Source organism: Sinohyriopsis cumingii, chromosome 19, assembly GCF_028554795.1.
Source record: "Sinohyriopsis cumingii isolate HCF-2022 chromosome 19, ASM2855479v2, whole genome shotgun sequence".
Lineage (NCBI taxonomy): Eukaryota > Metazoa > Mollusca > Bivalvia > Unionida > Unionidae > Sinohyriopsis > Sinohyriopsis cumingii.
In genome coordinates, this window is record NC_142979.1 from 24,491,805 (window position 1) to 24,517,931 (window position 26,127).

The following is a 26,127-nucleotide window of genomic DNA, read 5'->3' on the forward strand; positions in this document are numbered from 1 at the left end:
CCTTCCAAATCAAGTCTGCTGCCATGTAAGGAGTCCCACAGAGAGGGAGAGAGGTAGAAATGAGCCAACAATTATGTCTTCTCATTCAGTGTTCCAAACAGAGCAACATCTGAGATTCTGCTGCTCCTTGACAGGTAAGAATATTCATTCCCTAATATATAAAATTCTGAGAAGGGATAAGATCTTACTTCAGATTGCGGATTAAACCATGCTGACTCTTGGTCTACCAACTTTAAGACAGAATCCTATAGAGATTCTTCAAAGTACTGGAGGACTGAAAACATTAAGCAGCTTAACCAAGCCCCTATTATACCCATTACCTTGGTCAAGGCTCTAAAAATGGAAACTAGGTTGAAACGAAGAGTCCAAAATTGAAAGATCTACTGTTCCTTACAAAACAATATAAATTTCCTTTGGGCTGGAGTTACGACTCTATGGTCTTAAACAGTAACAGAAAGAAACAAAACCAACAAGTTTTGTAAAACTTAACAAATAATTTAATTATCAAAGTTATAAAATTTAAATTTAAGAGGAACTTATGGTATTATGAATCCAAAATAATCCTCAAAAGCTCTATCCAAGACCAAAAATAATCAAATGTTCCAAATGAATTTCAGATCCTTGAATATATGCATCACAACAGCATTGTTCAGAACTCCTCTGAATAATTCACAATAGTCCTAGAATAATTTTCTAGTCGAATGAGCACTTTGTAATTCCAATGAATAATCTTAGCAAATGTTTCCCCTCAAATTATCTGAACACAACATTAAACACATGTGAAGACTGACTTTAATATTTGAAATAAGAATCCAAAATAGCAATGAATCCAAAATAGGAATAAATCTGATTTTGTTCTCCACTTATAAACACCTTTAAAAGTCTATTATTTAATTAATAATGAAAGTTCTATACTCCTTCAAGCTTTCCTTACCGCAGAAAGCCATTTCCTTTTCGAATTAAATGTTTTTTTAATGTAATGCTTAAACATTCATCCTGTCTGCCCCCTATGTATTCTTTCTCACACTGATCATAACTGATCTTATAATGTTTTCCTCAGGGTAAGGGTCCTCAAGATGTACAGACTGGGAATTTAAAGGTTTTGAGAGGCTTGTGATATATTTTATGATCGTATGGATACAGACACTGATGTGATAAAGATCATAACCCAGGGTCCTTTTTGCAATAGAAACCATCAAAGAAATCATGCATCATAATAATGATAACTAGACAAAGTTATCTTCTTTTTAACATTGGTACTAAATGGCTGAATCCTGAATCAATCTTAAATCCATACACACCATAATGTCCCATATCATAACTAGTCATTTACAACACCATATTTTAATAGCCTCACTGCCAAATTTCACAGGTCTATTGATTACATCTTAAAACCTACAGTTTCCTTGTCATTGGGTTCTTTAAAGGCAGTCTGGGAAGATTTTTCTCTGAGCCTCCTTCTACATGCTCCTTTGCATCGTCGTCTGCAATGTAAGCTCTGGCAAGAAGGTAGGCATCAGGCGTCCATTTGTGAGAATACAATACATCCCGCAAGTCCGACTTCAGCTGGTCCAGCTTTAAAAAGGAAACAGTTTAACTACTATTTGTTTTGCATCAACTATACAGCTTGTTTCAACTTCTACTGTGTACAGAAATGTCATTCTCTAATAGTGTAAAATAAGAAGACAATGTCAATCTCTACAATATGAAATAAGAATGGGGGGTGTAAAAAAAATCAGAATGTGAAACATAAAAATACAAATATTTCAAATCTGTATCCAAGCATTAAAGCTTAACTAATTCAAATTAATTCTATTTTAAACATGATTTCTACAGCTGTTATTCCAACTATGTGCTACACTTAAGCCCGCTGAGAAAAGACTGCAAAGGCATGGTATTCTTCCAGTGTTGCCTTGCACATCTGTTTTGAATTTCTGTTACTTATTATTTTTACCTGGGTATAATCTTTACTGGTCGCGTTTTGTTTCAAGTCCTTTCATGAACTTAGGTTAATCAGAGCACTTTTGATAATTTTGTTTAGTTGATATTTAGTTGCTTTTGTGAGGCAAGTGCTTAAGTACACTTTCACAAATGAATCATAATTTGCCATTACAAGCATGTAAGTAAATACTGGTTTATCTACATATACTTGTGTTTCAAATTGAGCTAGTCTATTTAAAATTGGAATCTGACAGAACTTAGAAGGGATCATAATGCCATAATCTGAGGTCAAAAACTGGAACAATTCTGCTAAAAATCATAAAGGCTGGTCTCTTGGCATGTAATCTCATAGGTTTTGTTGATGATGCAAAGTGGCCTTTGAGATGGCGGAAACCACAAGCACCACTTAGCTAGCAAGCATACCCATAAACCCCCCAGGAATTCAATCAGTGTTATTGATCTGCCACTGACATGTAATTATGAGTAAAAATAAATTTGCGCTATCACTGTAAATAGTTTTTGAGACTGAATTTAAGAACTAATTTTATAACGAATTACACACACCCTGTAAATGAGCTAAAAGTTAGCAGCTATTTCAGATTTATTAATGCAAGTTATATATTTCACAGATAAATGTGTAAAACATTATCAGTGAAAATATATTTGCCAAAAATGACCAAATGACCATTTGTGAACTTGACATATTGGACAATACATATAAGGTACAATTGTTTGGTCATTATGTTGTCCCAACTGTTTAATCAATCTTTAGCAAGAAAGCACAAAACAAAAGTGTGAAAGCTGATCTGGATTACAATAGAACAACTGCCCCTGTACTACAGATATTAGATCAGTCCCTTACACCATGTAATTTTCAACTATATCATGCAATGGTATCATCAAATACAAGACATTTTGAACTCTGTGTGTGTGTGTGTGTGTGTGTGTATGTATGTATGTATATATGTATGAAGCATTTTAAAGCAGCTCAATACAACAGTAACAATATGGTGTGAATAGAAGGTAAAGTTATTAAAAAAATGAATTGTACAAAATTTTAGGAAGATAAACCCATTAAAAGAATGTAAACACAAAGGACAACAACTTAAAAGATAACAAGAAATCTGTTAAAATCATCCAAAAGTTTCTTCATTGATTTCACATTATGATACTTTTGTCTCAGGAAAGAAGTTGACACACTAATCAAGAACATTGTGTACTCTTTGACCAATATTTAATCCTCAGGAGGTATGCACGAGTAAGATGTCCAATATAGCCACAATACCACTTAATCTCAGTGATTTGTTTTCTATCATGGATGACAAAAGTCGGTTTGATGCTGCTCCGAAGTATATTTGTGACGTTTTCATTCCACATATTTTCCCAAGTAACAAATATGCTGGCTTATGCAATATTTGCATCAGTGTATGGGATTTTTATTCAGAAATGGGTCACCATAGGGCAGCTTTGGCTGGTTTTTCTGCTAACAGAGTGTATGAGCATGTTATGTTTCTTTAATATCTTGAATAGTAACAGCTTGTCAGATTTAAGGTTTTTCATAACCTTCATTGTTTAAAAGGATCTGAAAAGATGAAATTTGTTTATTTTTTTTAGAGGTTTCAGTGTAATTCAAAGTTTTTAATATGGCTGTGATTTCTTCTGTACAAAATGAGGCTTTACACACTAACTGACTCAAGATTGTGCTATGGGTTGTTGCAATGAAGCTCCAGCTCTGTCTCAACCTTTCAAACCCATCTGTATGCAGGGACATATGGCTAGATGCTGTGATTTCATTGAATTGTTTCTTAATATTAAAGGATTTGTTCAGGACTTTTTGAATTTGCCAAGGGTCAAATAATAACTTGGCAGATTTTGATAATTACTACAAGCTGGGAATACAGAATTTTGAAATATCTGCAACACTGTTTTTTTTTGCTTTTTCAAGGTGAGGACAGATATGTATGCTAAATGGGGGAATGAAACTTGGTCTCTAAGTGTCTAAGGTTTGGTATTTAGACCTAAAGATGACATCATATCTAGGTTTTGATGGATTACAAGATAGTTTGGTAATTTTGTTTCTCTGAGATAAAGCAATTGTTCATTTCCTTCAAACAGTGGCTTGTGAAGGGGAAGTTCTAAATGCACCCAGACAAAATCTACATTTCTGACAGGAATAGTGGATCAAACATCTGCAGGTAAGATTTAATGGTACTGAGCTATATTGAAGTTTAGATCTTACTTATGACCTGTATAACTTTCCAATCTTCTCCCCAATCTGTGTCTGCCACACCACATATCAAATCCATGTTTTTTTTACATTTATCTTTTAGGTATCTAATACATGGAAGAAAACAAGAATAAGATAACCATCAACATAGAGTTTGGGTCATCATCAATATGATATAATTGACAGAAGTGCATATTAACAGTTTTTTAATTAAAAAATTTGAATCAGTTTTCTTCTGCCCATTTCTAACCTCTATTTAAGTTTATCTGTAGTTGACATTCAAAAGTATGACTACTCTTTGATCTATAGCTGATCAAAACATCATCAACATATAATGAGCAATCAGTACCCATATTAAGGTATTTCACTATATTGTTACTTTTGATATTGAATAGGGTGAGTGACAATATGCTGCCCTGAGGTACACTGATAGCCTGAGGATAGCTTTCAGAAGGTGCTGCCCATCTTAACTATAAAATTTCTGTCAGAAACTTGGAGATAATGCTAGGTAGGATTCATTCAGACCTAGGTTGAATAGACCATTCATAATGCTGTTCTTCCAAGTGATATCATAAGTTTTCTCCAAGCTGAAAAAGACATCAATTACATATTCTTTCTATATGAAAGCTAATAAAAGTATGATGAGATGGTCTATTCTGCTTATCTGTGATCTGAACCCACACTGAGTGTTTGATACAGTGTAGTAATTTGCTGGATTCAAGATAACAGAAGTCTATTATTTATCATTCATTTCATGGTTTTATGTCCTTTCCATTTTTAGGTACAGCATTCTTTCCAGCAATCCTCTGTGAAAAAGTAGAGATATGGTAGGGCTAATTTCAAAAAATAAGTTCGGGACTATGCATATTTTCTAAAGAAAAATAGTATGAAATTTATGTCAATTAGTGACATACTCATATACTAATTGTCTCTTACTCACATACTAGCTGTCTCTTACTCACATGCTAGCTGTCTCTCACTCACAAACTAGATGTCTCTTACTTGCATACTAGCTGTCTCTTACTCTCATACTAGCTGTCTCTTACATACTAGCTGTCTCTCACTCACATACTAGCTGTCTTTTACTCACATACTAGCTGTCTCTATTCACATACTAGCTGTCTCTTAATTGCATACTAGCTGTCTCTTACTCTCATACTAGCTGTCTCTTGCATACGAGTTGTCTCTTACTCTCATACTAGCTGTCTCTTACATACTAGCTGTCTCTTACTCACATACTAGCTGTCTCTTACATACTAGCTGTCTCTTATTCACTTACTAGCTGTCTCTTATTCACATACTAGCTGTCTCTTACTTGCATACTAGCTGTCTCTCACTCACATACTAGCTGTCTTTTACTCACATACTAGCTGTCTCTATTCACATACTAGCTGTCTCTTAATTGCATACTAGTTGTCTCTTACTCTCATACTAGATGTCTCTTGCATACTAGTTGTCTCTTACTCTCATACTAGCTGTCTCTTACATACTAGCTGTCTCTTACTCACATACTAGCTGTCTCTTACATACTAGCTGTCTCTTATTCACTTAACAGCTGTCTCTTATTCACATACTAGCTGTCTCTTACTTGCATACTAGCTGTCTCTTACTCTCATACTAGCTGTCTCTTACTCACGTACTATCTGTCTCTTACTCGCATACTAGCTGTCTCTTACATACTAGCTGTCTCTTACTCACAAACTAGCTGTCGCTTACTAGCTCTTACTCACATAATAGCTGTTTCTTACATGCTGTTTCTTACATACTAGCTGTTTCTTAAATACTAGCTGTTTCTTACATACTAGCCGTCTCATACTCACATACTAGCTGTCTCTTATTCACATACTAGCCAGCTGTCTCTTACATACTAGCTGTCTCTTATTCACATACTAGCTGTCTCTTACTCACATACTAGCTGTCTCTTACTAGCTCTTACTCACATACTAGCTGTTTCTTACATACTAGCTGTTTCTTACATGCTGTTTCTTACATACTAGCTGTTTCTTAAATACTAGCTGTTTCTTACATACTAGGTGTCTCATACTCACATACTAGCTGTCTCTTATTCATATACTAGCCAGCTGTCTCTTACATACTAGCTGTCTCTTATTCACATACTAGCTGTCTCTTACTCACATACTAGCTGTCTCTTATTCACATACTAGCCAGCTGTCTCTTACATACTAGCTGTCTCTTATTCACATACTAGCTGTCTCTTACTCACATACTAGCTGTCTCATACTCACATGCATGTGCTAACAGTTATGTATTTTGCATAGGGTTAGAATTTTAAAGGAAAATAATTTCCCTGGTTTTTCACAATGGTTATACTGGCTATTAAAAAAACACCTTGTAAATCTTAGGCATTGTTCAAAGAACCTTTAATTTATTTTGGTGTATGATTGATGGGTGTAATATGGATTACAGAATATACAGCTTGGCCTTATTCAAGATGTTCACCTTTCAAAAATGTGCTAGCTCCACTTGGTAATTTTCATTTCCTGAACTTCAGAGGTAAATTGTAAAAATCACTTGCCATTTGATCCTCATGGGCCAGAAGGAATCTTCTGCTTTGCCTACAAGTGTTTATCTGAAAATTGCTTTATCCTCCATAAATAAAATACATGTTTCAATTTACCTCATATTGTTGTAAATGTTGCAATTTACCTCGTGCTGTTGTAAATGTTGTAATTTATGTCATGCTGTTGTAAATGTTGCAATTTACATCATGCTGTTGTAAATGTTGCAATTTACCTCATGCTGTTGAAAATGTTGCAATTTACCTCATGCTGTTGAAAATGTTGCAATTTACCTCATGCTGTTGCTTCTCATTGATCTGTTGTAAATGTCTAATGATTGCTTCACACTCAGCCAGGGTGGGTGGGGGACGTCCAGGCTGATTGAAAATATTATTCCCTGATACAATCTGCTCTGCTACAGAGGCAGCATTCCCTTGAGACAATTGGTACTTCAGTGCATCGATAGTGTGTTGTCTGAAATGGGAAGTATGTATTCCACTGTATGTAATTCTTACTGTAAACTAACTGAATCCTGTAATAGCCTGAGACAGTTGGTACTTCAGTGCTTTGATAGTGTGTTGTCTGAATGAGAAGTATGTATTCCACTGTATGTAATTCTTACTGTAAACTAAATGAATCCTGTAATAGCTCGAGACAATTGGTACTTCAGTGCTTCAATAGTGTGTTGTCTGAAATAAGAAGTATGTATTCCACTGTATGCAATTCTTACTGTAAACTAACTGAATCCTGTACTAGCTTGAGACAATTGGTACTTCAGTGCTTTGACAGTGTGTTGTCTGAAATGGGAAGTATGTATTCCACTGTATGTAATTCTTATTGCAAACTAACGGAATCCTGTAATAGCTTTAACATTTTTCTAATCACATATTAGTAAAATTTACAGTGTATACATGTACTTGAAAATCCTGGAAATTGGTGGCATGCACTTCCAAAGATTACAAAATGTTATTATGAATGCTCCAGCCAATGAGACGAAACTGAAAAGCAAAGTTCTAACAAAAACACAAGGCCATAACTCCGTAATATTTTAGGGAAATTGGTTGAAAATAAAACTTGACCTAAATCCTGTTCATTTAAAGTCAAATTCTGTTTTTAATCCTTCAAAAGCTATTGACAGGTAACAATAATAATAATATTAATAATAATAATAATAATAATTTGTAACAGGTAACTCATTTTCTGTACAAAATTATTTTCCCTTTAGGCCTCCTCTACAAATTTCTTATATAGATAATATATAATATTAACAGAAGTTGAAGAAAAAATTCTTCTTTTTCTTCTTTAACATTGAGTTAAAGCAATTACTGTTCAAAGCACTGATCAAATTAGCTTGTTATTACTGTTCCAAACAAGAATCCCATGAAAGTCTAAAGTTCTTCTTAAATTGTGTTCTTAGATTTTGGTACTAATTATTTCCAGCTTTTATAGAGAATAGTACACAACCTCATAGATCTGGTTAAACAATGTCTTGTTCATATTGTGAAGTTTCCATTTAGGGTTTAATATGAAAAAACAGCGTTACTGTTACTTAGTTTAAGACCACAGTCAAAACATTGTCTTGGTGATATTGTGGTGCTATATCATTTAGAGTTTAATATACCAAAACAGAGTTACTGTTACTTAGTTTAAGACCACAGTCATAACATTGTCTTGGTGATACTGTGTTGCTGTTCCATTTATAGTTTTATTTACCAAGAACAGCATTACTGTTTCCAGTTCTTTTGTCAATTTATGGGGTTTTTAAAAACATTTTCAGATAGTGTTGATAAGATTAAACTTGGCCTACAGTTACTTAAATCTCCATGTAAGCAACGTTGGTGATATATTTTTCAACATCTTTAGATATTGTTGGAAAGACTGTAGTTACGGAAATCATCTTTACTCCACTCTTAACTGGTGCTACTTTAGCGTATTTAAAAAGGTCTGGATATTCTGTTTTAATACTTAGGTTAACTATATATCTTACAGACTACAATTTTACTGATTCTAAAACTTCCAGTAACTTTGGTCCAATACCATCCAAGCCTTCAGCTATACTGACATTTTGGACTAATCAATTTCATATACTTCTGTTTATTTGGACTAATCAATTTCATATACTTCTGTATATTTGGACTAATCAATTTCATATACTTCTGTTTATTTGGACTAATCAATTTCATATACTTCTGTTTATTCAGACTAATCAATTTCATATACTTCTGTTTCTGATATAAGCTGATAAATGAGGTTTGCCAGATTTCTAGACAGTCAAAAGTTCCTGAAAATTTTAAGAATAGTTCACAAAAGTATTTGTTTAAAAAAATATGCAATTACTTTCACTGATTTTGCATTAGTACCTTCATCCTGTATTTGAAATGGAGCAATTAACTGATTTTGATGCTTCTTTATCTGACCCCTAGCCTGGGTATCTTTTTGTTTGCTTGTAGTAATTCTTTTTTGCATTCGAAATCAAGCTTTATTTTGATTCTCTCGTGTTTATAAATTCACTAATCTTTGTGCTGATGAAACTTGTATAGCAAATGTCTGGCATCATTTATTTAAGAAGTAAGCCAATTTTATTGCTTGCACATTTGTTTTATGGGGGGGTGCATGAGTATTTCAAACTTTATGGAAAAGACTACCATTTCTCAAGAACAGAATTACATACTCAAAATTATTATAATTTTTTTTCCAAAACTTAAATTCTTCTGGATTTTTCTTGCATCCTGTGTAGTATATTTACATAAAGGCATTTTGTGATGCCTACAGAGGAAACCTGAATCTAGTAATAACATATAATCTCCTGGTATCAACAATGATGAGGACTGCTCCAAATAAAAATGTTTGTGCCACATATAAGGACGGTATGATTGGCAATAAGTTGCTGTAAAAGGACTGATGTGATTGATGAGATGATTTGTATATTTTAATAAAGAAAAAGGAAATTTGGTTGTAATTTCTGTCCACATTCATGCTATTTATCAGTTCAATGAAAATGCTATTTGTCGAAAAGCCAAAATCGTGACTAAATTTTGCAAATCTCATGATCTGTCCTAAGGAGACCTCTCTGTTCTGTCACATTTATGAATATGGTCTATTGGTGTCTGAGATTCAGAAGTGACTCAAGCTGCACACTAAATTATTTGTCCCAAATTTTAAAGTTCAAAGCTCAAAGGTGATTTCCTGGAAGGGTCATGAAAAAGTCAGTACCATTCTTACTCACTTATAAGAGTCCAACTGCAAACTGTACACACCCAGATATGCTGTCTCATAATGTGCTGGCAGATTTGGGTCTGTGCAGCTTGTTAGGAGTAATCAGTAGAACAAACAACATACACTCTGATCTGCATGTGCATTATGTTAGAGCAGTTAGAATCTTTGTTGTTTGCAGTTTGACGACTTACAAGCGAGTGCAGATGGTAATTAGGTTACCATTCATATTAACTTCAGTATCCTGATCAATACTTATGAGCTTAATCAATGTACTGTTCAAATTGAATTTCAAGGTTTGTATACAGAACAATACAAAATGGGTTCTTAACATTGAACAGAGATTTCAATCCACCTGCCTTCATCATCTCCAATTTCAAGATCAACTTGTATAAAAACCTTGAAAGAATTGGAAAGTGAGATCATCACACCTCTTCCTTCCCAATTTTGTTTATCACATCTTTCTAACTAAAACTGACTGAGTGAATCCTCACGAATAACCAGATCGAAAGTTTCATAGATGCCTGATATGTGAACTAACCCTTTCTCATACATAAACTTCATTTCATCTTGTTCTGCAATGATATATGTATTATTATTTCAATAAATAACTTACATCTGAAAGGGGTGTTGCTATTTACAGTAATGGCTGTATCCATTCCAGGATACTCCATCATCTGGGATATGGAACCATTACATATAATAAAATGGCAGGATAATGAACATATTAGCTTCTGCATTGTCTTGGAAATTATTGTTTGTGAGGCAGGTATTCATTCAGTACCAGCAAAACTGTACCTAAACTGTTAAATTTTCTCTAAGTATTTTGGATTGATAATGTGCCACATGCAGGCAGATGGACTGATTTAGATGACATAACATGAATGCTAATAACTTGATCAACCTTGTCACCTTGTCTGTAAACCTTCTCAAGTGTACATGTATTTACTGTCTTCTTTACACAAGCTTTATCTGTAATCTTAAAACTTATATTTCACTGTCTTTCTTGTACGTGCATCTTTTGCCTCGACACTAACATCAGCATGATGCTCGTTTACATTACAACAACATGGTACCAAAGAGAAGTTATCACACAGTAATAAACCATGAGAAGGAAAGAAGAAAAATGTAATTATATATAGAAACATGAATGATTTAGTGGCTTTACCCTCTTTAGTGTCCCTTCAGCTGCATAATGAACAGGACTTTTGTTTTTGTCCATCTTGTTCACAGTGAAAACATTTCAATGGTTTTCCATGTCTGCATACACTAAATACAAGGTTGTCTTTCCAGATAGATGTGACATGATGTGATGTTATGGATGGGCAGATATAGATGATAAAGGACTGTACCCATGGCTTGCAATGATGGATGAAACTTTGTTTTCCCTGATGGATGTGAAAAGATGTGATGGAATGGAATGGATGGAAGACATTTGTGATAAAGAATCATGCCCATGGTTTGTGATGATGGATGTAAGGTTGTCTTCCTGGATGGCTGTGATATGATGTAACAGGATGAATGGCTCACAATGATAGATGTAAGGTTATCTTCCTTGATTAATTTGCAGACATGCATAACTTGAAATACCTTTCTGTACACTTGACTGGCGATGGGATCTCTACTCATTTAGATTAAGCAATCTCTGCTCTATTGAAAGGTTGATTTAAAAGAGATATAAGGTCTGATATCTAATTAAACCTGCTGCTACTACTGTATATATGTCTGATGCACCTAAATGATGCAATCTGTAGGGGGCTCAAACTCTTCCAGCTCTCATCCCTTGTATACTATGATTTCACAAATATACATATTAATTCAACTTTATTTCCATTTTCTCCAAGATATCTGTATTATCAGTGTTACATTCTATATGCACTGACTTTGAGCGATCCTAATAACAAGGGAGATACACCATACCAACACCTTAAATGTCACATTAACAATTTTGATTTTTACTGGCTTTCAATACATTATCCAATTTATTAAGTATTAAAAAATAGTGCACTAAGAAAAGTCTGCATGGAAATTACTTATAAACTACTCACTGTTTTTTCTTGGCATCTTCTGCCTGTTCTAGGACTTGTGTGAGGTACGTGTTCCTGTTCCTAGTTTCCCGTAATGCATGCTTTAGCTCCTTAATTTCCTCCTCTAGAAATATGATCTTCAATTCATCTAGTTTGTCCTCTGAAAAACAATTATATCCTTCAGTTTAAAATATAATGAAAGATTCTACATGTATCTCAAGTTTGTTCAATGAACTCTCTGAGGAATGTAATCCAATTTGGTGTCTCACTTAGGTTCCTAATGTGTTGTGAACAAGATTTGTGAAGATATCAAAGCAAATTCCCAAGTTTCCAACCATTCATACACTTCCGTGCACAACATGTTAAAAGTGGCCCTTAAGTACTTCAAATACATGTGATATAAAAACTACAAAGAACAAAGAAAATATCCAGACTGAGCCATATGTGTATTAAGACATACCTAGTGAAAGAAATTATAGCTAACATACTTACATGGTCAGTTGGCAAACATAAGCCAAATAAAACAATCCTTTTTGTTAACATTTAACAACTGTGATAATATATCCAGAATTTTCTGCAGTATCTAAGGCCCATACCACTGCTCATGAACTGTATTATTATTATTATTATTATTATTATTATTATTATTATTTTAAGGATCTATTGTGTCCATACTCAAGAAAGGTCTTTACTTACTTTTCAGCATTATGCTTTCCTTGGTGACAAGTAATGTGGTAAGTTAAAATTTGGCAATAAAATACTTAAATCTCAAATAATGCAGTAACTTGAAACTTGGGACTTGCCTGCAAAAGCAAAGCCAGCATCAGCGCTTGAAAACACTGCCATAGCAAAGTTAACCCATTCAACTAAGCTTGCTGGGATATTAAGTCCACCATATTGGTGGCATCAACAATGTCAAAAACATTTGCACGTTTTGTTTTCCTCTGTTTGTCAGACATTATTGATGAATCAAAGCTCTTGGCCAAAGAATGACCAATAAGAAAAAATGTTAATGTCAGAAAAAAAAACATTTTGCGCATATCGTTTTTTTTACTTAAACATTTCTGTCACATCTATATTGATAATTGTCTCTAATTCTCATGATGTCATTTTAAATCCTGTGAGAAACCCTGTGCCACAAGCTGCTGAACTAATAATGGATACATAGTAACTGTAAAATTAGAAATTTTCAAATTTGTAATTGGAATCACTCAATGGGACTGATCCTCTGCTGGCTGGAAAGAATTTCTAGGGAGTCAAGATAAAGACTATTTCTTCTTTTAACTGTGCAGTCTTGAAAACATCTTTGATATTCTTCAGTGATAACAAAATTTTCAAATCAGATAATGTGGTGGACATACTGAATGTCAACTTGGCACCACATTTATTTAGGATCAACAATGCATTAAAAGAGGTCTTCAGCTAGAAATCCCATGTTGATATGACTTTCCATTTTGGAAAAGAAGTGATAACCAGATTTTCAGGATGAATGCAATGGTGGCCATATTCAATATCAGATTCTCACCCATTTTTAGTTAGTACCAAACAACATCATAAGAAGTCTTTTGGTGGAAGCACAATGTCTGTATGAGAAACCATCTAGAAGTAACAATAACAAGATTTTTAAGATGACCACTGTGACAGTCATAATAGAAGTCAGATCAGCACCATTTTTATTTATGACCTACTAAGAATAAAATTAAGTCTTTCAATGAAACTTCCATTCTGATATGACCACTCTTTCAGAAGAAATAGTGATAGCAATATTTTCAAGATAGACATGAGACATTGTGGTGGCCATACTGGACATGATATCTGCACCATTTTCATTTTGGACCAACCAAACATCATATGAAGTCTTCTGGTGAAAACATCAAGGCCATATTGCTTTTATACAAGGGGATTAGCAAAAACAATATTTTCAGGAAGGCCATTGTGGAAGTTATATTGGACATCAGATCAATTTCATTTAGGACCAACTAGACATCATAAGAAGTCTTTAAGTAAAAAGCCCATGCTGATATAACCATCCATTAAGGACAAGATGATTTTCAAGTTGGTCACTGTGTACAGCCATAGGGGATACCAGATTGGCACCATTTTCATTTAGGACCAACTAAATATTGTAAAAAGTCTTCTGGCATAAATACCACATCAATATGACTTTCCACTCAGGAGCAACAAGATTTTCAAGATGACCATTCAAACTTTAAAAGGTTCTGCTGTTTTTTAAAACTGATCATGTCTAGTTAGGCACTATGAGATTACAGTCTACATGCAAGATTTACTTTACTTCCAAAATTGAAGAGTTTTACAACATACAAAACCACGTACCTCTGAAACCAAAGATTCAACAAATGAAGTGCTCCAGTAAGCTTGGGTTATTTTCCATTTTTTTGAAACATGTATCAACACATTTTTTATATAAAAATTATACTTACTTTAAATTACAACCAAGACATATATTAGACTGAACTTACCAAGTCATGAAAACAAAGTAAAGTGTCAAAGTGGTTAGAACTATTTTGTTACTGTTACCTCACAGACATGTCCTCTGAGTTGATCGATGGTGAGATAATAACCAAAACTGAATTTTAAATTGCCACATAGTAGAAGCAGAGTGGACAGACCCTGAGGTGATCAAGATGTCCTAGTGGCACCATTTTCATGAGTAGCAATAACAAATTTGTGCTAATGGACAAAAAGGCAATGGGTGATGGAGAATAGACCATTCCCTATGCTCTTCTGGACTATGTCTGGATGAGGTAAAACTTGTATTCCTATTTGTAAAAGATGCACAATTAGTGTGTGAGTGTGTATGTATGTGTATATATATATATATATATATATATATATATATATATATATATATATATATATATATACATATATACATATATATATATATATATATATATATATATATATATATATATATATATATATATATATATATATATATATATATATATATATACTATCATACAGGTTAGAGAATTTTTAATTTGTACTCTACGGAGATTCAAACCCAGTCTATCTGTCTGGTGTGTGTGTGTGTATATATATATATATATATATATATATATATATATATATATATATATATATATATATATATAACTATCAGCTGTCACATAATGCACCAGGTGGACTGATATGTATGGAAGTTTATACTGTACATTACAATCAATCCTGGTAAATCCACTTGATTAATTGTAGGACCTGTTAACTTGAACAAAAAATAGTGGATAATGAAAAATAAGTGTCTTTAAGGATTCTTTTTTGTTATTATTTTTAGAAGTAGTAAAAAATATACATTTTTTGTCCAAGAAGAGCAGCTTTCAGACATACATCTGATAAATGATTGCTAAAAATTCATTTCAAGCGTAACTAATTCTAGTTACCATATTTGGGAAAATGAGGACTGGTATTGAAGGAATTTCATCCAATCAAATCCAATACTGGCTTTATCATGCACAGGAAATGGGACCTAAATACATTTCCCTAAGACACACCACAATGCATCCAACATGGGCTGGCCTGGGTGAGTATCAAACTTGTAACCCTTTGATCAAGAATCAAACACTCTACCAATTTAGTTACTGCAGATAAACTCCAATTTTCTACCCAAGTAACAGATACCATCAGCTTCTGGGTACCTGAAGATGATTACACCTGCTGTAAACACAAGTGGATTATAAACACTGGTGCCAGTCCAGGACAATGTGTATAAATGCATTAGCTGTGATAAGAAGAGCGGTGAAACAAGCAAACAAAGACTGATTATCCTTTCATTATTCATTTCACAATCATATAATATGTTCAGATGTGTGAATCAGTCAGTATACAGTCTCTCTCTCACCCTCAAAAAACACAAACATGGGCATGAGGTCACAATTTTCTCTCAGCAAAAGATTAACAAAAGCTTCAGGCAATATAAGGCAATTATATATATATATATATATATATATATATATATATATATATATATATATATATATATATATATATATATATATATGAGAGCTAAATCTACTCTTGAGTATTACAGACTGGTGAAAATTTTATATAATACCAAGCATCTGTAAATGGTCATGTAGAAAGCTTTGACTAACCAATATAATTGTTTCCGTTATTTTCCTCCCACAGAATTTATTCCAAATGTGAATTAGAACTGACCAGGAGCTACATACCATGGTGGGTCCATAATACCCTGGGGCTAATGTAAACTGCACATATAATATTTGCCATTTTATGTCCATTACGTGAATATACACGGATTTGCAAATCCACTTGTCTGATGACAGGGAGAAGCTCAAATTTGGTTCAGGCAAAGCTCAAGTTATAAATGTATTTGTCAGCAGGCAAATAAGAAAAAAACTGAGCGGAAGAAAGAGGTCATTTTCTGTTTGTAATATTTTATGCTCTGCAAGTTTTATCTCCTATGATCTCACCACAGTACATATATCAGCACCTTTATTTAGTATTTATATGTACCATATATTCTACTATTACACAACTGGCTACAGTTTTTATCGTCTATAATATTTTCTAAAGTGTCATTTCCATCTTTTAGTCATTATCAAGGTTAGTCTCACATTTTCCCATGCAGACATGAGAATGTGAATATTTACTATTTAAAGCAAGTCCTGACAAATAAAGAATCAATATTTATACTGTAACATATCAGTTACATTTTGATCATAAGATATGCATGTATCCATGATTCGATGACTTTTTAACCAAGGCTCTGGCAATTTGTGAGCTTGCAGACTCCAAATAATCAGCTTGTCAAAGATTGTTTTTAGGCATGCCACAGACTTTAAGATGAGGTGTTAATTGTTAATAACATGTGTTTTGGGAAGTAAAAGGCAGTCATCTCTAACAATTAACCACCATGAGGATTTAATTCAAAATTTTACTGATGTACACAAAATTTAGCACCTGCAAACAACGTTTATGATCTGCTGCTTACTTCATAATTACAGGAGATCAATAAATAATTACTACCTGGCAAACAATGTAATGGATATTGTGATAACTTTAACTACTGGCATCTGGGATTACGGTACCAACAAAGACAGAAGGACTGCAATTTCCTTAAAATAATCCTATTTTATTCCTGTTGGGACATTATATTTGGGGTAAGCCCAAATTTCCATAAGGCAAGTGAAATTTTTAAAAAATTGACTTATACAATTTGTTAATTCGTGATAATTACAGCTAAAGCATTAAGATCCCAATCATTGTCCAAGTTATGACCAAAAGGCTAAGTCACTGGGGTTAAGGATAGATGTAGAGGTCATTATGATGTCCTAATATAATCTTTTTTTCATGCCCCTCCAATGTATGTATGGTTACAAGGTTGATATTCTAATAATTTCGATGTTTAGACCCTGAGGCTATGTCCCTGAGGATAAGGAAAGACCCCAGTATTACCACTTTGTTATCAATCACATGTGCCAGTGAGATACACAACTTCTTCAGGTGTTGGCACAAAATACACTATAGGCCTATAATTGACCAGCATTTCATGTGTCTAGCTTGAATGGAAACTGAGTATTTATATGCTATTACACACATATCTGTGCCAATATTCTATAAATGGGGAAGGAAGGACAGAATGTATCACTGTATCTCTCTACGTTTTCAACAGCAAAGGAAATAAATATTAGATATGTCTAGAATTTGACCTCTAATCTTTAGATCCAATGTTAAGTGGCATTGATGGCAATATAAGTGGCATTGATGGCAATATGTTATTTGTTAAAATTTGATGTTGGAATCATGAATGCCTTACACCTATGCTAATGCAGTGGACAGTAGAAAACCACAAAAAATGTGATTCAATTCAATGTGGTTTCTTACTATGTTTAAGATGAAAAATCAGATGCACTGCTCAACTAAGTCAGTTACTATAATTCAGTCATAGTCAAGTACAGAACATACTGACCATATGAGTTCATATGGAAAGCAATAGAATGAAAATACTAACCATCTGAATTAATATTCATATCAACAGTATAAAAATACTGACCATCTGAGTTCATATCTATATCAATAGCATAAAAATACATGCCATTTGAGTTCATATTGATAGTGACAGTATAAAAATATTGGCCATTTAAATTCATACTGATAGTGACTATAAAAAATACTGACCATCTGAGTTCATATTGATATTAAGAGTACTGACCATCTGAGTTCATATTGATATAAATAGTATAAAAATACTGACCATTTGAGTTCATATTGATATTAAGAGTACTGACCATTTGAGTTCATATTGATAGTGACGGTATACAAATACTGACCATTTAAGTTCATACTGATAGTGACTATAAAAATACAGACCACAAGAGTTCATATTGTAGTGAAAGTATCAACATACTGACCCTCTGAGTTCATATTGATAGCAACAGTATAAAGAAAAAGGGCAAAGTTGCTGATATCCTTGGAGTTCTTTGGTAGCTGATGACAACAGACAAAATACATGAGAGATAGGTACAGAAATAATAAAATGAATAAACTTTATGTCCCCCACCTTCTTCTAGAATAAAAGCTGAAATTAAAATATCAGGCTTTCTACAGGTGTATTTGACTACAATAAGCATGCATGAAGCAGTAAATGGAAATAACAATCGCCCGAGTATGTCATTGATACACAGTAAATAGAAATATCAACTATTGTCTGAGTATATCTTTGATACATAGTAAATAGAAATATCAAGTACTGACTGACCATGCCTATGATATAGAGTAAAATAGAAATATCAAATAATGTCTGAGTATGCCTCTGATATACAGTAAATAGAAATATCAACTAGTGATAGTATGCCTTTGATATGCAGTAAATAGAAATATCAACTAGTGACAGTATGTCTTTGATATACAGTAAATAGAAATATCAACTACTGTCTGAGTATGCCTTTGATATACAGTATATAGAAATATCAACTAGTGATAGTATGCCTTTGATATAAACAGAAATATCAACTACGGTCTGAGTATGCCTTTGATATACAGTTAATAGAAATAACAAATAATGTTTGATAAACAACTATTCTTTCAAAATTTCAAGTTAATACTTAGCAACAGACTCTCCTCCCCATTTCTTTTAGAAAATGAGTATTCAATAAACAAATTTTTAAATATGAGATACACATAAAAGAATGTTTTGTTTCTAACTACTTAGGATGAAATACACTACTGAATATCTCATTTAGGCGATCATCCATCCCAATGAAAGCTGATACTCCAACAGTATTTAATATCTTCCACAAAGGTAATATTTATATCCTAACACAAAAGAAAGATAAATCCATAATGTGATCAAAAAGGTAAAAGTAATATTCCTTCATTGGTCAAATTAATAAATCCCTAGAAAAATTCTGTCAGTGCCTTTCCCCATTTCATACAATTAGGATCGAAAAACAAATTATATTTTCTAGTAAATTATGTTTCTTCACAAATACTTACACAATCATAATAGCTTAGGAGAACTACCACTACCTCACACTACTACTGGAGTGCAAGGCATATTCTCTATATGGATGTCACTGCTAGGAGGCTGGGAGGGTATATGCATTTTATGACTGGTTAAGTATTCTCTATATGGATGTCACTGCTAGGAGGCTGGGAGGGTATATGCATTTTATGACTGGTTAAGTATTCTCTATATGGATGTCACTGCTAGGAGGCTGGGAGGGTATATGCATTTTATGACTGGTTAAGTATTCTCTATATGGATGTCACTGCTAGGAGGCTGGGAGGGTATATGCATTTTATGACTTGTTAAGTATTCTCTATATGGATGTCACTGCTAGGAGGCTGGGAGGGTATATGCATTTTATGACTTGTTAAGTATTCTCTATATGGATGTCACTGCTAGGAGGCTGGGAGGGTATATGCATTTTATGACTTGTTAAGTATTCTCTATATGGATGTCATTGCTAGGAGGCTGGGAGGGTAGGTGCATTTTATGACTGGTTAAGTATTCTCCATATGGATGTCACTGCTAGGAGGCTGGGAGGGTATATGCATTTTATGACTGGTTAAGTATTCTCTATATGGATGTCACTGCTAGGAGGCTGGGAGGGTATATGCATTTTATGACTGGTTAAGTATTCTCCATATGGATGTCATTGCTAGGAGGCTGGGAGGGTATATGCATTTTATGACTGGTTAAGTATTCTCTATATGGATGTCACTGCTAGGAGGCTGGGAGGGTATATGCATTTTATGACTGGTTAAGTATTCTCTATATGGATGTCACTGCTAGAAGGCTGGGAGGGTATATGCATTTTATGACTGGTTAAGTATTCTCTATATGGATGTCACTGCTAGGAGGCTGGGAGGGTATATGCATTTTATGACTTGTTAAGTATTCTCTATATGGATGTCATTGCTAGGAGGCTGGGAGGGTATATGCATTTTATGACTGGTTAAGTATTCTCTATATGGATGTCACTGCTAGGAGGCTGGGAGGGTATATGCATTTTATGACTGGTTAAGTATTCTCTATATGGATGTCACTGCTAGGAGGCTGGGAGGGTATATGCATTTTATGACTGGTTAAGTATTCTCTATATGGATGTCACTGCTAGGAGGCTGGGAGGGTATATGCATTTTATGACTGGTTAAGTATTCTCTATATGGATGTCACTGCTAGGAGGCTGGGAGGGTATATGCATTTTATGACTGGTTAAGTATTCTCAAATAAATGTTTTACTAGAAAAAAAATTAATTTCTTCTTTAAATACGTTACCTCATTATAATACCTTTGGAGAATAGGTAAGAGGTGGAGGGAGATACATCCCCTTACTCCAGAGGTGCCATCTCCAGTCCCCTAAGGCATGTGAGACAGGTTATAGGTAATCCAACTGGAGAAGACTCCATCTGTTGAGGAGCGACTTTGTAAAGGGAAAATTGTCCCTCCCACAAATTCAGCAGAAGTTGTGAAGCCACATCTTATAAAGACATTGAACGATTTGGAAAGGTGACCTGCTGTGCCACAACTATTGGTCCCACCAGACTGAGTTCAGCCCTTTGATCTCTGAAGTAAAAACTGGAGAATATTGACTCAGTTCTCCATCTCATGGCATGGATGATATCAGTTAAAGAACAGTTCTGGTCCAAGGCAATTCTTCTGGCAACTGCTCTAACCTTATGAGCCAAAATGCGTTACAGATTCATCTGATTTGGAGTTGTTTCTCTATATGTAAACCAAATGATCCACTTAATCCAGGACAAATGGGTCCTGGATTAATGGGTCTGTGCAGTTACAACTTCTTGTCCCTGTTGAGAGGTAAAAATAGGTGTGACCCCCCTCGATGCAACAGCTTAGTCTCTTTAAGATACTATTCAGGTCCCCTGATAGGGCATGTATTTTGCTGATTCTGCCTGTCATCACTAATGTGATAAGGAAGCAGGTCTTGTATGACAGGTGAGCTAAAGATGCCCTTGAAAGTGGTTCAAATGGTGTTTTGTTCAACCAGGTCAGTACCCATGATAGGTTCCACTTTGGGCACAAAGCCAATGTTTTGGCTATGTAAAATCAAAGTTGGAGAGGAGGTAGGATAAGTCTTTGGTTTGTCTGATATCCTCTCTTCCATGATGACGAAAGGTGTCAGTGATCATGGAGTGGTAACCTTTCATTATGTCTGGTGCTAACCTTTTCTTGTCAATGAGCCAGAGGAGGAAGTTAGCTATCAGGTATAGTTAGGTATAATGTATTCTTGTGTACACCACTGTGTATGTGAGAAAGCTTGCAAGTAGCTTCTTGTGGGTCGGTGGTTCTTTCCAAGGTTTCCCGGGTTCTTCCTCCATCATTAATACTGGCTGCCATGTATAACCTATCATGTGCTGAAAAATGGTGTTAAACCCTACAACAACAACAACATCTGCAACACCTTTGGAATCAGAGGTGTTGGGGGGTCGGCATATGCATCGATACCATTCCAATCTATTGGATACAGCATCAACTGCCCAGGCTTTGGGATCTGGGATTGGTGCAACAAAGATTGGGAGGTTGGTATTCCACCCATTGGGTGCATTATCTGAGTGAAAACCAAGGGATGGACAGACCATTTTGTCTGTATAAGCTGATTGTCCCAGGGCCATCTGCTATTACATTCAGACATCCAGGAATATGATGAACTTGGATGTGGATTTGTTGTTAATGACCCCACATTAGAAAGTCCCACACTAGTATGTAACAGACTGGGGACTTGGTTCCGCTTTGCCATTTGAGATAAGTCACTACTAAGTTTGTCAGAGAGAAGGAGGACTTCCCTTTCCAGTAAAAAAATCCTGCCACCAGTAAAAGGCTTCCAAGATGGCCTTCATATCAAGGATATTGATATGTAGATGCCAGTCCTGGGGAGACCACACTCCAATGGCTTCCCAAAAAGATGGTAGTACATGTGCCCCCCACAGATTTCTGTACTTGCATCCATACAGACTGTGATCTCTGGCAGTTGTACTTGCAGAAGTATACAGAGGTATAAATGCTATGAGCCAAGATAAGTTGTTCCAAATCTGCAGATAGTACCTTATATTTGTGCAAATGGAAAGAAATCTGTCCACTTGGCAAACATTTGGCCTCTTATTAGGATAAAGGAATCATTTGTAATGGGTGCATATAAAGGTGACCTAGGATGGGTGAGGTCTGCTGCCACATTGAGCAAGCCTAGAGGGTGAAGGAATTCCCATGAGAATAATGAAGCCACCATGGGCCTGACTTTCAATGCTCATTCCCGAGTATGATGTACTCAGTTTACCTGTGTGCTGAATTCTTTACCTAAGTGAAACAAATTGTTGAGATGGTACTAGGTCAGATTTGTCCTTGCTGACATGGAAACCTGGAATGCAAACAGTATAACAAGGGTTATTACATCGTGTTCTAATATAAAACTCATCTGATGTTTTTGCAGAATGTCATCCAGGTAACTTTAAGTCACCACCTTGGAATCGGTCCAGACATGAGCCGTAACACAGTTCATCAGAGAAGTGAAGACCCAGAGACTGATGATGGAAGTGCTCGGAACTGATAAGCAATGTCATTGTAGGCAAATCATAGGAACATCCTGGAAGCCTTGTGAATTGGGATGTGAAGATTTGTGTCTGCTAAATCCACACTGATTGCAAAGTCTCCCTCTTGAGTGGTATTCAAAATGTACTATTGAGAACCAAGGAACATGAATGAATTGATTGAGGGTGCTTAAGTTGATGCCAATTTTCCTTTGGGACCAAGAAAAGTATGGAATAAAATCCCAGAAATGTATTATTTTGAATGATTTCTACCTCCCTTTTCTGAAGAAGGTCGTTTATTGCTTGCTGCAAGGTTGTGGCTTTGAATGGGTCTGTTGGAATGTTTGTAGCTGATGGGACTCTGGACAATGGTGTTTAGAAAGTGATGCTGAGTCCCTTGGAAACCACTTGTCAGGTCTAATGATCATCATGGCAAATCTTGTCCCATTTAGCAACAAAGAATTGAAGCTTTTCTCCTACTGGGATCTGTGGGAAGTGCGGTGTGAAGATGATGTCATTTTGAAGAGATGGAGGTGGTCATGTAGGGAAACTCTGGCATTAAGCCATTGCAACTTCTGTCTTTTGTCCACTTTGGTTTGCAGGAACCATTGTTTTCAGTTCGAGGAACTATGATAGGATAACTGGTCAGAGGTTTGTGTTCGTGTCATGTCCCTTGGTTCCTTTGTTGGTTTTCCAAAATGTTCTATATCAGTGTTGCAGCTGAGGGATGGTAAAATATGCCTCCTTAGTGACTTGTTTTGCATACTTCATTGAGATGGCCAATAAAAATAAGGTGGAGGATTATGGTTGTGATCACAGACTGGCCCTATGCTGATTCTTAAGGATGGTGGAGGTGGAGATCAGTGCATCTCAAATTTATAGCTGCTGTGATGACACTGGTTAAACATGTTGAGCAGCTCTGTTCAAGACCCAGGCCATTCTAGAGACTGACTCCCATACATGTACCATGGAATACACAGAAAGATGTGATGAGCTCTGTTCTGACTGTTTGAATATAGCCATTGATACCAAGTCTAACACAGAACACATGGCTACTACAATGCGGACCAATTAGTGAGTGTCAGTGGAATATAGCCATTGATACCAAGTCCAACATAGAATACATGGCTACTACATTGCAGACCAGTTGGTGAGTGTCAGTGAAAGATGTTCAATCCATACGAATATAGTACGTTTTGTCATCCCCAAGGCTGCATTGTCCTGGTCAACTTTCTGGGTTTCCAAATGAAAGGCTGGTGTATTGCAATAGTGGAACTGCTGACGAAAACTTGATGAAAGGCGTTTTGTAATTGATGATGTTAAACAGTTCAAAGTGTCTGTGAGTCTGCAAGACTATGGAAATAATTAAAGTTGGATTCTTCCTTTTTTGTGATAAACTCAACAGATACTAGCTTTGGTCCAGGTGGTTGATAAGGTAGGAGGAGGCAAAAGGCAGAACTCTGGAGCAAAAGGCAGAAAACTTCTTCAGTGGAAAATCTGAAGTGGAGGAGCCTGAGAGAAAGCATCATTGTCTTTGCTTGCATGATGTACTGTTGTTGCCTGATTGAAGGAGCTGGCATAGAGTATCGAGGTCTACCACTGACAAAACTGTGTGGAGTGCCCTGAAGTAGAAACAGTGATTTCCAATCAGTCACCAATTAAATAGTCCCTTCTATTGTACCAAGGGTTGAGTGAATTGAAAGGTGGCAGGTACTAGGCCCAGCATTGTAAATGCAGAGTACATTGAGGCCTTATTTGGGTTAGACTGGTTTTCATAATTGCCTGTATACACTGGGTTTAACAGACTTGATGACAGATTGATTCCCGGGAGCTTACTGTGCTGAGGTTCATGTTCCTGCAGATCCCTTGTAGTAGGCCTAGGCTGGTCAAAATGGCCATTTTAGTAGGGAGGATGTCATCCAAGTCATAATACTGGGATGGGTTAAGATATGTCTGATCCATGTGACCAGTCTGTGTATCGGTGGAGTGAAAGGACACTTTATTTTGTTCATTCACTCACTGTTTATTATCAAGAGCGGTAGAGTGGAACCCTGAGAAGACAAGGCCTAAATGTATTACCAGCAATGAGGAGTCCTTTGGTGGTGACATAGGTGCAGAGGCTGTCTCTGTGTAGATTTCGGACATTTTGTAACTGGAGAGTCCTTTGTTGATTAACTCCCTCATTCGCCCAAAATTCCTGCACTGAGGACATGTCAGTATGTAAGCTTATAGTGTCTATGTTGTGTATTTCTGAGCTTTACCAATGTTCTAATCTGTAAGACAAACAGATTAGAACATATAAAACTGTAACTGTTGTACTTCTGCACCTGACTCTTATTAGTGAACACAAAGATGGTGCAGACCTATGCCTTATAGTGTTACCTGGAAATAGCAGACGAATTTAATAAAGCTATTAATCATCCAGGTAAAAACCAAAATAATTCACCATACTACCTTTGAGAGGTTCAAGGATGACCCATACAGGTTAATGCAATGAAGCATGCTGTCCAGACACCAAAAGTATTAGCAGAAAACACACTACTATGTAGCCAGTCATTGTGGGATTCTACAAATACTTTTCTACAGGTGTCAGGGATTTGCACGATAACATACAATAAAGGTACAGCCCGAACATATTTGTGAAACTGCATAGGCTATCTGTGCATGTACCTAAGTATGAATATTTGTGTAAAAATGAAAGAAAAAAATGTGTAGTAAAATTGTAGAGGCAGAACTTTGCTGACACAGAAAGAAAGAAAAGAAACACTGGAGATATAGCTAGAGTATACTTTCCTTGTGAAGTGAGAACTCGTCCAACTTGTATCAACGTTGATTCTGGCTTCTGTGAGGTCTCTCAAGGTGACAGCATGCTTCTTGGCATAAGTGGAAGTACTAACTGGAATAGTCATGGTTTTGCTGATAATCCCTATATCAAGGGGAGATCACTCTGTCCAACCACCACCTAGGTGGGCTAGCTTTTGTTTGGCTAAAAGTTTTATCGGAGTGGGGGATGGATTTGTGAGGTAATAGTAGTTCTCCTATGGTATATGATTGTGTTACATATTTAAAGAAAAGATGCATAATCTTCCTTCAAGGCTGATATTACTTCTGTACATATGTTGGCAGTGACTCCCCCATTTAACAAAGTTATGATAGAAATATGTGTATA

The 26,127-nt window shown here is 35.4% G+C and overlaps 1 protein-coding gene across 3 annotated transcripts in view; it reads right to left on the reverse strand.

Moving 5' to 3' along the window:
- The window catches only part of LOC149775298 (coiled-coil domain-containing protein 74A-like), a 46,598-nt gene that overhangs the window by 8,854 nt on the left and 11,617 nt on the right, over positions 1-26,127 (reverse strand). For all 3 annotated transcript variants that reach the window (XM_089944407.1, XM_089944408.1, XM_089944406.1), the window contains 3 exons: positions 11,949-12,087; positions 6,981-7,161; positions 1,400-1,575 (listed from right to left, as the gene is read on the reverse strand). In XM_089944407.1, coding sequence (XP_089800533.1) covers positions 1,400-1,575; positions 6,981-7,161; positions 11,949-12,087 — 496 coding nt within the window. The remainder of the gene's footprint in view (positions 1-1,399; positions 1,576-6,980; positions 7,162-11,948; positions 12,088-26,127) is intronic.